The sequence below is a fragment of the Indicator indicator genome, chromosome 33, assembly GCF_027791375.1.
Source record: "Indicator indicator isolate 239-I01 chromosome 33, UM_Iind_1.1, whole genome shotgun sequence".
Lineage (NCBI taxonomy): Eukaryota > Metazoa > Chordata > Aves > Piciformes > Indicatoridae > Indicator > Indicator indicator.
Genome location: NC_072042.1, coordinates 6,146,203 through 6,159,196, shown reverse-complemented (window position 1 = coordinate 6,159,196; position 12,994 = coordinate 6,146,203). Strand labels below are relative to the sequence as shown.

The window sequence follows — 12,994 nt, the reverse complement described above, 5'->3', positions numbered from 1 at the left end:
TGGCACGTTCTTGGGTAACACACAGGAGAAGGTGATTAGCAAAAAGCACAACGAGATACGGGCGAGGAGGGAGGCAGGGACGGGGGCAGGCTGGAGTTCATCCGGCCCCTGCTACCCTTTACCTGCTTGCTTCCCAACCTGAATGTTTTCAGCCTCCCTGTGCAGGGATTTAGAAGGGGCCAAGGGGAGAGGCGGAGGGGCAGGGTCCCCCCTGCACCATCACCCGCAGCCGGCAGCCCTCCGCTGGCTGTGCTGGCGGCGCTCGGCCTCTTGACTCTGCTGACCCAGCAGTTTGCATCAACCTCTCCTAATCCACTTCTGGCAAAACCAGGCTGGGGAACTGAGGTGCTCAGAAAGAGCCTGGGCCACCGAGGTAGGGTTCAGACAGCTCAAACCCCTCGACAGAGCACGAGAGGTTTGGGCTTTGAAGCAGAGAGTGGATAGCACAGAGCAGTGGAGTAGGCTGCCCAGAGAGGTTGTGGAGTCTCCTTCCCTGGAGACTTTCAGGCTCCATCTGGATGTGTTCCTGTGTGACCTGAGCTGGGTTCTATGGTCCTGCTCTGGCAGGGGGGCGTACTCAGCTTCCAGAGGTCCTTTCCAACCCCCAGCATCCTGTGATCCTGTAGGAGAGTGCAGGGATCTCTGGGAGGAACTGGAGTCCTTTGCCCTAACCCAGCCCAATCTTTCCTTCCTGGGAGTGAAGGCTGTGGAGATCATGGCAAGGGCATTGGTGTAGATGGCAGAAGAATCTGGCCTCCAGCCATCTGCAGAAGGCTTTCAGTAAAGCAGCCCTGGGAGGTTATAAATAGCCCCCATGTGAAATGATCATTCTGAGGTGAGATGGTCTCAACCCAAAACCCTCCCAGTAAAAGACAAGAGATTGTTTCTGAAGGGCATGCCAGGAAGCATAGGAGGAGAGCCTGCTCAGCACCATGGCTGAGCAGGCCAGATCCTGCTCTCCTGCTGCTTTCCTACTACCCAGTCTCAGTGTATTTCAGTGGCTTCAGTCTTGCCTTACCTCAAGCAGAACCAATCCCTTCCCATGCCTGTCTACAAATAGGCTCACAGGATGTTGGGGCTTGGAAGGGACCTCCAAAGATCATCAAGTCCAACCCCCCCTGCCAAAGCAGGGCCACAGAACTGAGCACAGGTCGCACAGAGATGCATCCAGATGGACATTTGCAACCCTCTGGATGCCAGATTTCCTTCCTACTTACAGGGCTTTGGGATGAAAAAAGGCTAATTCTGGGTTGACCTCAGTGTAGCTGTGATGAGAGTCTGGCCCTTTATTTAGCTGGGCAGGTAGGACAGACAGACTCTTAACTCATGTCAGGCAGTGCTGCTTCGCTGGCTTCAGCAGAGCAGGGCAGAGCAGAGCTGTTTGCCTCTGCTGAGGATCTGGCCTGATATTTCTCCAGTGAGGGCTGGAAAATATGAGGTTTTGAAATCCCTGCTCTGCCATCTCCTCTCCACAGCCAGACACCAAGCTGTCATTAGGATGGCTTGAAATGGTTCCTTATTACAGGGCACGCGAAGCCAGAGCCTTGCGTGCCTGCTTCCTTGGGAGCTTTGTCTTTCTGACTTGAAAAAAACCCCAAACAACAACAAAAAAATCCCCCAAAAAAGCAAAAATCACACCAAGTAGCTCTCAAAAGTGAAGCAAGATGTTCAAGGAGCTTCCTTCTGCCAGCCTCTGGCTGCTTCTAGTCTCCCCCCCACACACACTTTGGAGGGGAAAAAGTGGGATGGTGACAGTCACACAGATCCTCCTGGGGGGATCTGGGATGGTCTTAGCAGCCTCCTCCCCTCCACCCCGAGCTGTCCACACCAGGCTTTGCCCCTGCCCACATCTCAGCTGTGCTCCATGCTGAAGCCTTTTGCTCCCATTGCAACAGAGCGGGGACCGCCCACGCGGCCGGCTTGTGCCTTCCAGCACTGTGGTGGAAACATCTTCAACCACTCAGAAGCAATTGTCTGCATTGTCCAGCAACATGCAAGGGCCTTGTGTACACCAGCACCACTGCAAAGTGATTTTAAATTTGATCTACTCAGTACCAGAGCGAGCTGATGACTGCACTTTACCTCTCCTTCCACGCTCTAGCAGCTTCGTGGGGAGAGCAGTGAAGGCTCTGGATCCTTTTTGCAAGCTCCATCCTGCCTCTGCTAGCCCTCAGTGTCTGCTGAATGGTTTGGGAGATGTTGTCTTTGCTGGTGAAGAGCTTTCAGACTTCCTGGTCTGGAAGCTGCTCAGCTGTAACCAGCTCCATTCCCAATCGTCTCCTTAAGGCCAGCGCAAGGTCTTCAGCGGAGCCAGCAGCAGAATGCTTCACCCTCTGCACTTCAAGTCAAAAAGATCTCTCTCTTTCTCTTCTTAAACATACATTTTTAAAGTATTAGGTTACTTTTAAGAAGCCTCTTGGCACAGGCAGCCAGTGCCCTATTGTTTGTGAACTGCAACGTGGCTGCTCTGAGGTTGAGCCCTGAATTATGGGCCCAGCAAATCCCCTGAATTGCTGCTTCCTAATCCCCGTCCAGATCGACTTATGGTTGCTTTAAAATATCCGTTTCTTAATGGATAAAAACATCTCACCATGAGCAGAGGCTAAATTGTTTCCAAAGGAAGCCAGGCAAGCATTAGTGGGAAGAGAGCACATTGTGGGATTGGGCTGCAGCCTCAGAGGAAGGCGAGTGCCCGAGATGGGTTTCCTGCCTGCTTTCAGCCTGCCCTGCCCTGCTTCCAACTGCTCTGCTGCTCCTCTCAATTACCTCTGCCCGCTGCTCACTGTGTGTCCCTCAAATGAATTTGGCCTCTCACCATCAAAGAGATGAACCACAGCATCCCTCCCAGCCCCCAGCAGCCCCCAGTGCTGCTTTTGCCGCTGCTGTGCGGCCGCCTCTGTCACCCGGCTGCAGCTCAGGTGCCAGAGCTCTGCAGCTCCTACCAAGCAGCAGAGCAGGGAGATGCCAGATGAGCTTGCACCAAGCCCAGCTGAGCTTGCACCAAGCCCAGCTGAGTTCCCCCCAGGCTCCAGGGATGCCATCCTGCCTTTGACATGGGATTTGTGCTGGGCAGCCAGACTCGAGTGCCCCTGGGGAGCCTCCAGCCTGCGGTCCCGCTGCAGGAGGGCATTGCCTGCATTGCTGAGCTGCTTGGCTGCAGTGCAGCCCCAGAGCAGCACAGCAGGGCTGGAGCTCTCTCTATCTCCTATCACCCCATCAGCTCCCCTATCAGCCTGCTGCTCTGCAGTGGGTTTCCCATGGTAGGCTTGGCCTGGTCCGAACCTGCTCGGCAGGCAAGGTGGTCTAGCTGCAGGCTGGGTTGTAAATTCAGCAACTTCCTTTTATGTAGTCAGGGCTTGTTAATTTGTTGTTTTTTTTTTTTTTAATACCCTTTGAATGCAGGTAAAGAGCAAAGCACAGGCAGGCCAGAGGGAGTGCCTGCCATCCAGGGAGCCTTTCCAATTCAGCCCACCCACCCGCTCCAGTTAGCACCGTTAGCTTATTCAATAGCTTCCAGGGATGGAGGGATGGGGACTGAGCCTGCTGCAGTTGGGGCAAAGCAGGGGGATGTGGGCAAAGCTCTGGGGATGATGAGGGGAAGAGAGAAGCTGTGGTGCAAGAGGAAGCTGGGAGAGCCTGGCTTGTTTAGTCTAGGAAAAGGCAGACTGGGAGCAGAGCTGATTGCTCTCTGTATAAATACATCCAGGGGGTAAACATCAGGGAGGGAGAGGAGTTAATGTAAGCTCTGAAGGACAGTGCTGGCACAGGAGATGGGGATGAACTGGGCCCAAATAAAATCTAGGTTGGATGGTAGAAGGAGGATCATAGAATCATAGAATGGTTGGGATTGGAAGGGACCTTAAAGATCATCTAGTTCCACCCACCCTACTTCTCCTGCTAGCCCAGGTTGCTCAAGGCTGCATCCAACCTGGCTTTGAACACTTCCAGACTTGGAGCCTCCACAACCTCTCTGGGCAACCTGTTCCAGTGCCTCACCACCCTCATGAGGAAGAAATTCCTTCTAAAGTCTAATCTCAATCTATCTTCTTCCAGTTTGAATTCCCTGTAGAGACTGTGTCCTCCCTAGAAGGGCAGGATAGGTCCCATGAATGGCTGGAATCATACCAAGGGACATTGAAGAGTTTGCAGAGGAGGACAAGATGCGGTGCAGGATCCACTGAGCTGGGAATACCTGGGAATTTCCCAGCCTCAGTGCTCTCCCTGTCTGTGTAGGCCAGGAGGCTGTTGCCCAGCACGCTTAGAGGTGACTGAAAGTGCTGGGAGAGGACCCAGGAGAGCCCTTCCCTGGTCACTAGGGTGGGTCTGGGGGCTGCATCTGTGTCTGCACCGCAGCTCAGGCTGTTTGAAGAGGCTCAGCCAAGTGAGCATCAAAGGTGCTTGGCAGCCTCGAGCTGTCTGCTGGCAATGCTGCCACAAGCACCCTCTGTGTGTTGTGTTTTGGTTTGGGGTTATTTTATTCTTTTTTTTCTGTCAAGCTCTGCAGAGGAAGTCCTTGCACCCAGCTTGTGAGCTGCTGGTATCAGATACAGAACAATCTCTCCCTGGGCGTGGAACAGGATGCTGAGCACACCCTCTTTTTTTTTTTTTTCAACACCTCCCCTCCTCCTTCCCTCCCCCCAAAAATAAATTTTTGCTTTTTTTTTTTTTTTTTTTTTTTTTTTTTTTTTTTTTTTTTGGTGGGGTGAGAGGAAGGAGCTGTTTTCTTTTTTAGTTGGCTCTTGGAAACAAATGAACTTGTTCACCGTGGTAGCAGAGGCGTGAGAGCGCTGGCGTGCGTGGGTGGGGAGGAGAGCAGAGCCTGCTCTAGAGATGAGCTAGGGCTGCAGAGAGCAAACACAGCTCCTCCACCTCCCCTCTGGCCACCTGCCTCTCTCTGATGGAGCAGTGAGCAAGAGAAGGAAGCAGGGAGGATGAGAGGTCAGAAAAGGCATTGAGGAGGTGCTCAAACAAGCTGCCCAGGGAGTGGTGGAGTCACCATCCCTGGAAGGTGTTGAAAGGAGGAGTAGATGTGGCACTTTGGGACATGGTCATGGAGGTGCAACAGGGGAGGTGTAGGATGGACATTAGGAAGAAGTTTTTCACAGCAAGAGCAGTCAGGTGTTGGATCACAGGATGTGATTCTTCCCCATGAGGGTGGTGAGACACTGACACAGGTTGCCCAAGGGGGTGGTGGAAGCCTCATCCCTGGAGGTTTTTAAGGCCAGGCTGGATGTGGATCTGAGCAACCTGATCCAGTATGAGGTGTTCCTGCCCATGGCAGGGGGGTTGGAAGTGGATGAGCCTTGAGGTCCCTTCCAACCCTGACAACTCTATGACCTCCAGAGATCATTGAGTCCAACCCCGCTGCCAGAGCAGGACCATAGAATCCAGCACAGGTCACTCAGGAACACATCCAGATGGGGCTTGAAAGTCTCCAGAGAAGGAGACTCCACAAATTGGAATGAGCTACCCAGGGAGGTGATTGAGTCACCAACCCTAGATGTGTTTAAAGGCCATTTAGATGTGGTGCTTAGGGGTGAGCTTTGCCGGGCTGCCAGTTGGACTTGGTGATACTGAGTGTCTTTTCCAACCTGAATGTTTCTGTGAAGGCTGAACTTGATGATCTTAGAGGTCTTCTCCAACCTTCATGATTCTATGAAAAATGCTGAAAGACAACTTAGAGGTCCAAGCACCACAGAAACTAGAAGAGAAAAAGCAGCCAAAGATACATATAGAGAGACAATTTCTGTCCCCTCTCCATATCCCACAGGCAGAGGTATTTCATACATAAGCAGGAGCATAATTGCTGTTCACACTGTTGTCAATCATCATGGCATAAGACAGCAAAGGAGATTTCTTTTTTCCCCTCCAGGCTATATTTTTCAAGACAATTTTGCAAGGCACCTGTATGCATAGGGATAGAAGGGGGAGGTATGGCTGAGGGAGCTGGGCTTGTTCATCCTGGAGAAGAGAAGCCTCTGGGGGGACCTTAGAGCTGCCTTCCAACACCTCAAGGGATCCTCCAGGAGGGCTGCAGAGGGACTTTTCATGAGGGTGTCTGGAGACAGGACAAGGGGGAATGGTTTAGACCTCTTGCAGGGTCCATTGCCTCAGCTCCATGAGTGCCCCTAAGAACCTCAGAGCAGATCTCCCAGTCTGTACCCAGGAGGGGTGCAGACAGCAGTTTCAGTCCATCCGAGGCAGCTCCCAGCCCCGGCACGGTGTTAAGGGAGGTGGCTGAACACACCCAGCAAAACCTCTGTGGTTGGCACCCTCACAAACCAGCCTCCCCACCTCTGCTCTCCTTTACCAGCCCTCACCACCCTGCCTGGCTCTGCCACGAACCAGCCAAGCTTCAGCTCCTATCAGAGGCAGCTCTTCCCATTTATCTCCTTGCCACCCACTCAAGAAAAGACCCAGATCGTCTCTGAGGGGAAAAAAAAAAAAAAAGGCAAGCAAGCAAGCTGCTGTGTCACTGGAGCGCAGTTGTTTTATCTGGAAAGGGGCTGAGCAGCTTTGAAAGCCTATTTCTATCCAGCTCCCTGTGCGAGGGGACTTGGGGGTCCTCCGAAGGTGCAAATTGCAGCTGCACAATTAACTCGCGGGGTGTGTCCTGCCCGAGGTGGTCCCCGGGGCAGGACCGGCCCTAACGAGGAGACAGTGGCATTACTAATCAGGGCTCTGACCTTTACATGGCTTTTATTTAATACACATTCCACACTTCCCCAAACTCCCATCCAAAACATTGACATTTCCGCTGATAGATTGGGTCAGGTTTTGGAGTAGTTTGGGGGCGGGGGGTGGGGGGCCGGGGACTCAATCCTCTCTTACAATGGTTAAATTCTTACAGCTAAATAGGCTTATTCAGTTAGCGCAGCAGCTGGTGCGATTTCGAGAAGAAAATAAACATTTCCTTCAAATATTTTGATTGGCAACCGGACAACCGAAATACTCCAGGCTCGGATTGCCAGGGTCCAAAAAAGCAAACGGGGGCTGGATGGGGAGTAAGGGAGGCAGGGCGTAGTAAATCCTACCACGCAGATGTGTGTGTGCGAGCTGCTGGGCTCTGCCCGTGCTCGGGAAGGAGGCAGCGAAATGGGAGCTTTTAAAGCCCATTTTCAGCTGTGATTTGGAAGGGATTGGGGGACCTGGGGGTACAGCTTTACCCGCTCCTTATGCCCTGGCATCTGCTCAGCAAGCTGCCTGCTCCAGGTCGCTGTTTGACGGCTGGCTGAGCGTGGCAGAGGGTTACTTTGCTGCGGGGTTGGGTGGTTGTGGAGGGTGTTAATGATGGTGTTTGGGCTGGACTTTGCTGGGGCTCTTTCGGTGGGGATGTCCTAGGTTGGAGAGCAGCAGGGCACAGGTGCCCCTAGCCAGGGTGTGTGGCTCTGAGCGCTGTGGATCTGCGAGGAGCAGGAGCAGCCCTGAGGAAGATGTGATGGAGAGGGCAGCTTAGAGGTGAAGGAGAAGGGATGCAGGGGCAGCCCTGAGACAGATGCGATGGAGAGGGCAGCTTAGAGGTGGAGAAGAAAGGATGCTGGGGCAGCCCTGAGGCGATGGTGCTGAGGCGGAGCGGGGACCCCGCCGTGAAAGCGCTGGAACGGCGCAAGGCTCCCCGCCGCGCTGGCGGCCCGGGCCCGCTCCCGCTGCCGCCGCCGCGCCGGGTGCCGGTTCCCGCCCGGCGGCTCCCCGGGCAGAGCGCGGCCGTGTCTCCCTCTAGCGGCCACCTCTCTCCCTCCCTCCGCGGGCCCCGGCGGGGCCGTTGCCCTCTGCCGGCGGCGGGACTGGAACCGGCCCCGACCGGGGCTTCCCTTCCGCCGTGGAGCCGAGCCATGAGTGACATTGCGGTGGTTAAGGAGGAGGCCCTGGGAGGAACCGCTCCGTGCCCTCAGCTCCCGGTGGGTGTTGCAGCAGGGAGCGGGGATGGACGGGTTTGGCATCCCCGGGGGCTGCCGGAGGCTGCGGGAAAACGGAAACTGACCCAAAGTCCATAGAGTCATACGTAGGCTTTGCCGTACTCAGATTTGGGTACTGAAAGACGAAGTGGGAAAGGACCTTTCAAGGTCATCTCCACCCCTCTTGCAGTCACAGGGACATCCCCAACTAGAGCAGGTTGCTCAGAGCCCCAAACAACCTGACCTGCAATGGTTCCAGGGATGGGGCAGCTCCCACATCTCTGGGCAACCTGGGACAGGCACAGCCAAGGGCTTTGCTTTCTAAGATATTTGCTCTCTAAGGGCTTCACACCTGCACACACTCAGATTTACAGAGGCCCAGCCCTGCAGAGTGCTTCTGTCAGAGATCAGGGATTCAAAGCCTGGCTCCTGAAGAGCTCATCCACTGCCCACCACTGTTTTGCCATCAATAGATGGAGCATCTCCAGGCCTGAGAGCACCTCTGCGCTTTGCTGCACACACACACAGAGCCTTTAATTAACACTCTTACACAGTCGTGTGTAAATTAGTACTAAGGACCCACTGCCAACCATTGCAAGATGAGGCAAATAAAATGTAGCCTCTTTAAAAAGAGAAACCAACAAAAAAACACCCAAAAAACCCAACCCCAAACCTCTTTGAGTAGGTTCTAGAGGAAAAGGGAAATGTGCCCTGAGCACTTAAGGTTTTATTTCAATTTGCATTCTATGGAACATTATTTATGGGCATGTGAAAGCTAAGGAAGGTGTGCGGTCTGATGGCTGCAGATTGTCATCTGCTCTGGGGAAGGTAGCGAGCAGCAGGCTGGGGTTGGGGTTTCTGAGGGCTGAGGAGGAATTTTGAGATGGATTTCTCTCAATGCATGGTGAAACAGTCCAGCTGCTTGGGTTGAAGTGGTGAGGCTGCCTGTGTTTACGGAGGAGGCATTCAGAAAGCAGCACTTGTGCTCTCCAAACTCAGCCAGGATTTTTGTCCTGTGGTCCTACCTCATACTGGGTGCTAATGCTACAGGCTCTGGTCAAGCTGCTTCTTGCAGAGCTGGTCCCCACATGTCAGCTCCTGACAGCAGTTTTAGTGTTGCAGTAGCATGGCCTTCACAGAATCACAGAAAAAGAGACCTCCAAGCTCATCCAGTCCAACCTCTGACCCAGCACTCAAGAGTCACCACTAAACCACATCCCTATGCACCAGGTCCACACACAGCTTAAACACCTCCAGGCTCCACTACTGCCCTGGGCAGACCATTCCAATGTTTGAGAACCCTCTCTGTGAAGAACTATTTCCTAGCATCCAGCCTCAACTTTCCCTGGTGCAGCTTGAAACCATTTCCTGTGGTTCCTGTTGTTTGCCACCAAGCTACAACTGGGTAGGTTGAGACTGGACATCAGGAATTTTTTTTTTCCCAGCAAGAGTGGTCAGGCACTGGAATGATCTGCCCAGGGATGTGGTTGAGTCACCAGCCCTGGGTGTGTTTCAAGGTCGTTTGGATGTGGTGCTTGGGGATATGGTTTAGGGGTGAACTTTGTAGAGCAGGGTTAATGGTTGGACTTGGTGATCCTGAGGGTCTTCTCCAACCTGAAAGTTGCTGCGATTCTGAGAAGAGGCTGCCCCCTCCTCGCTCCAGCCCCCCTTCAGGGAGCTGTAGAGAGCGATGGGACGGGGCAGAGCGTCCTGCTGGCAGGCTGAGCTGTGAAACCAGGTCGTCTTGGTCAGCTGTGAGAGTTTTTCACGGCGTTGTGCTCTCCAAGCCAGCCCAGGGACGCTACCCCTGCGTGCGGCGTGCCGGAGGGAGGTCCCCGCGGCCGGGCAGCCGCTTTCGGGCTCGGCCGCAGCCAGCCGCGGCTGTGTGCAGAGCGGTGCGGTTCGGGACAGCTTTGAGCTGCTTCTCTCTTATCTCGCACCAAAGCCACAGCCACGTTCACAAACCAGGTGCCTCCTCCACCTTTCTCCTCTGTGGAGCCTGCGTGGGAAGGAAGGCGCTGCCGATCGCCCGCAAAAGCGGCTGGAGGGGAGGGAGGAACCTTCCCTCCCCTTCTCCTTGCAGCAGCCGATGGCTGAAGGACTCAGCTGGGATGAGAAAGAGGGTTCAGATCAAATCCCCTCCCTAGCTGCTCCTCCAGAGCATGCCTTTTGCCATTTGTTAGCTGGAAGGGATTAGCTCAAGTATTTTTTATTTCTCTTTTTTTTTTTTTTTTCCTGGGGAAATGCTGCAGGGCCTGGAACATCAGCCCTGAGAAGTTCAAAATGCCTCATCACAATTAACAGAGATAAAACACCACCACCCTCCCTCTGCATGCAGAGCACATCTGCAATCACCTGAACGTGTCTGTCTGGATGTATGCAGGCCTGAACCCAACAGGCATGGTTCTCCTACTCATCTCACACATTTTCTTGCTCTCTGTCAGTTCAAGATTCAGCCAACGTGACAAAAAAAAAGGTCACTGAGACCAGATGACATCCCAGAGCTCTGCTGCTAACAAGGGAAAAATAGAGGTCTTAGGAGTAAACAGGAAGGATAGAAAGCTACCTCCAGCTGGCCCAGGCTCTGAGCTTGGCACACCAGCCAAGCATTTTGGGCTAGAAATGCTCCTTGCAGAGATTTTCATCTCATGCAGGGTGTTAAAAAGCTGAGAAAGGAGCAGTCACAGCATTTCCAGCAATGCCCTCCTGCAGAAGCACTGCCAGAGTTTGGTGTCTCGAGGTCTCAAGGACAGAGGTTTTGCATCTCTCCTCCTTGGAGAGCTGTGGTGGGTTGAAATTTCCCTCCCACATTAACACCATCAGACTAGCTCAGTTCAGAAGCAAAACTCATTTCTCTCTGTCTTAGATGCACCAAGGCCAGAGGTGTGCTGGGCTCTGCCAGGAAATGGCACCAGCCTCAGGACAGCTGGGAGAGCCACAGGAAAGCCTTGAGGTTCTCCAAGGATTTGCTGGTGTGGATTCACATCTCTAACCTGGGCTTCCCACAGGAGCACAGAGCCCAGCAGCACCAAGCAGAGGTCCCTTTCCAGTTACAAGCTGGCTGCAACTCCCTATGGTTTTAGGACCCCCCACCAAGAAAAAGGCATTGGGGCATCCCAAGAAGCTGGGTAACATCCCCACCACACTGACTCAAACCTCCTCTCCTCCAGCAGAAGAATTTCTCACTCTCTATCCTCTTGGAAGGAGAAAAAGACAGAGAGAGCTCAAGCAGAGGGATATTGTGGCTCCTAGCTTGGGATTTTTCAGCTGTGTGTTTATCAGCTCCATCCCCTGATGGTATCAGCACGAAGAGGCCACCCACAAGAAGGCTTAGCAGGCTGGTCTGGACTCCAGCTTTTCCTCTCTGTCTCCGTGTGTGTGTATATACACCACAGAGTATCCCAGGGACTGCTTGCCTGGGGCCTGCATCCCTTTATTTACTACACAGCTGATGTAATGGCTAAACAGTTTTGGTTTCTTTTTTTTTTTTCCCTGTGTTTATGGGGTGTGTTTTGTTGGTTTGTTTTTTTTTTTTAATCTACAAGAGATGAATAGACCCCAAGAGAAGTCAGCAAAGTTGTGTCCCTTCTTGGATAGGAAACAACAAACTGGAGGACAGGAAATGGGAACAACATAAACAAAGGGGGTTAGGATTTTTCTATTTAAGTTCTCTAGCTTGCTTCCCTGGCAGACCCAAGAGATGCTTTCCCCCCTGACTTTAATTCTTTAGGCAGGGGGTGGTCCAGGTTGTAAGGCAAACTCTCCAAGCCTCAAGGACAGAATCACAGAATGGTAGGGGTTGGAAGGGACCTCTGGAGATCGCTGAGTCCAGCCCCTCCTGCCAGAGCAGGGCCAGCTAGGGTAAGGCATACAGGAACACATCCAGGTGGGTATTGAAAGCCTCCAGAGAAGAAGACTCCATAACTTCTCTGGGCAGCCTTCTCTGGGGCTCCAGCACCCTCACCATAAAGAAGTTTCTCCTCATATTGAGGTGGAGCCTTCTGGGTTCCAGTTTGTGCTATTGTTCCTTGTTCTATCACTGGGCACCATCCAACAGAGCCTGGTGCCTTCACCCTGACACCCAGCCCTCAGATATTTGCAGACCTTGATCAGATCCCTCTCAGCTTTCTCCTCCCCAGACTAAACACCCCCAGGGCTCTCAGCCTTTCTTCACAGCACAGCTGTTCCAGCCCCTTCATCATCCTGTCCGGATGTGTTCCTGTGCGACCTATGCTGGATTCTATGCTCCTGCCCTGGCAGGAGGGTTGGACTCAAAGATCTCCAGAGGTCCCTCCCAACCCCTAACCTCCCGTGAGCTGCGATCCTCTTGGCTCTAACCACTCCATTTCTTCCTCCCCCCTGCCCCAACAGGCACATCAGACCTGAGCCCCTTCTCGGACCCCCGGCAGTTCGAGCGCTCCTTCCCCGCGCTGCCGGCGCTGACTGAGACCAGGTTCTCCGACCCTCGGATGCACTACCCTGGGGCCATGTCCACTGCCTTCCCCTACACCGCCTCCCCCTCTGCCACGGGCATCGGCGGCATCAGCATGGGCAGCATGCCAGCCACCACCCGCTTCCACCACACCTACCTGCCGCCCCCCTACCCCGGCTCCACGCAGAACCAGAGTGGACCCTTCCAGGCCAACCCTTCTCCCTACCACTTGTACTACGGCACCTCCTCGGGCTCTTACCAGTTCTCCATGGTGGCAGGCGGTGAGCGCTCGCCCACCAGGATGCTCTCCTCTTGCACCAGCGCCTCAGGAGGGAACAACTTGATGAATGCCAGCCTGGGCAGCCAGAGCGACGGAGTGGATGCGGATGGCAGCCACAGTAACTCCCCCACGGCCATGACCACCACTGGCAGGATGGATGAGTCGGTCTGGAGGCCCTACTAGGAGGACCTCAATGGGGAACCCATAGCTCTAACTTGAATCAGCCACTTGTTAACTTTACTCTTCCTTTGGACAGTGAGTGGAGCAAAATGATGCCTAGGGAAAAGGTGGAACCGAAGCCTCCCAGCCCCCAAAAGCAAACCAAGGATCCTCTGCATGCAAGCGTGGGCAGACATCAGGTGAAGATGGACCAGGACCTGCTTTACA

General features: G+C 53.8%; 1 protein-coding gene across 1 annotated transcript in view; it reads left to right on the top strand.

Moving 5' to 3' along the window:
* The window catches only part of RUNX3 (RUNX family transcription factor 3), a 43,296-nt gene extending 30,506 nt beyond the window's left edge, over positions 1-12,790 (top strand). The window contains exon 5 of the mRNA XM_054395313.1: positions 12,267-12,790. Coding sequence (XP_054251288.1) covers positions 12,267-12,790 — 524 coding nt within the window. The remainder of the gene's footprint in view (positions 1-12,266) is intronic.
* The last annotated feature ends 204 nt before the right edge of the window (positions 12,791-12,994 follow it).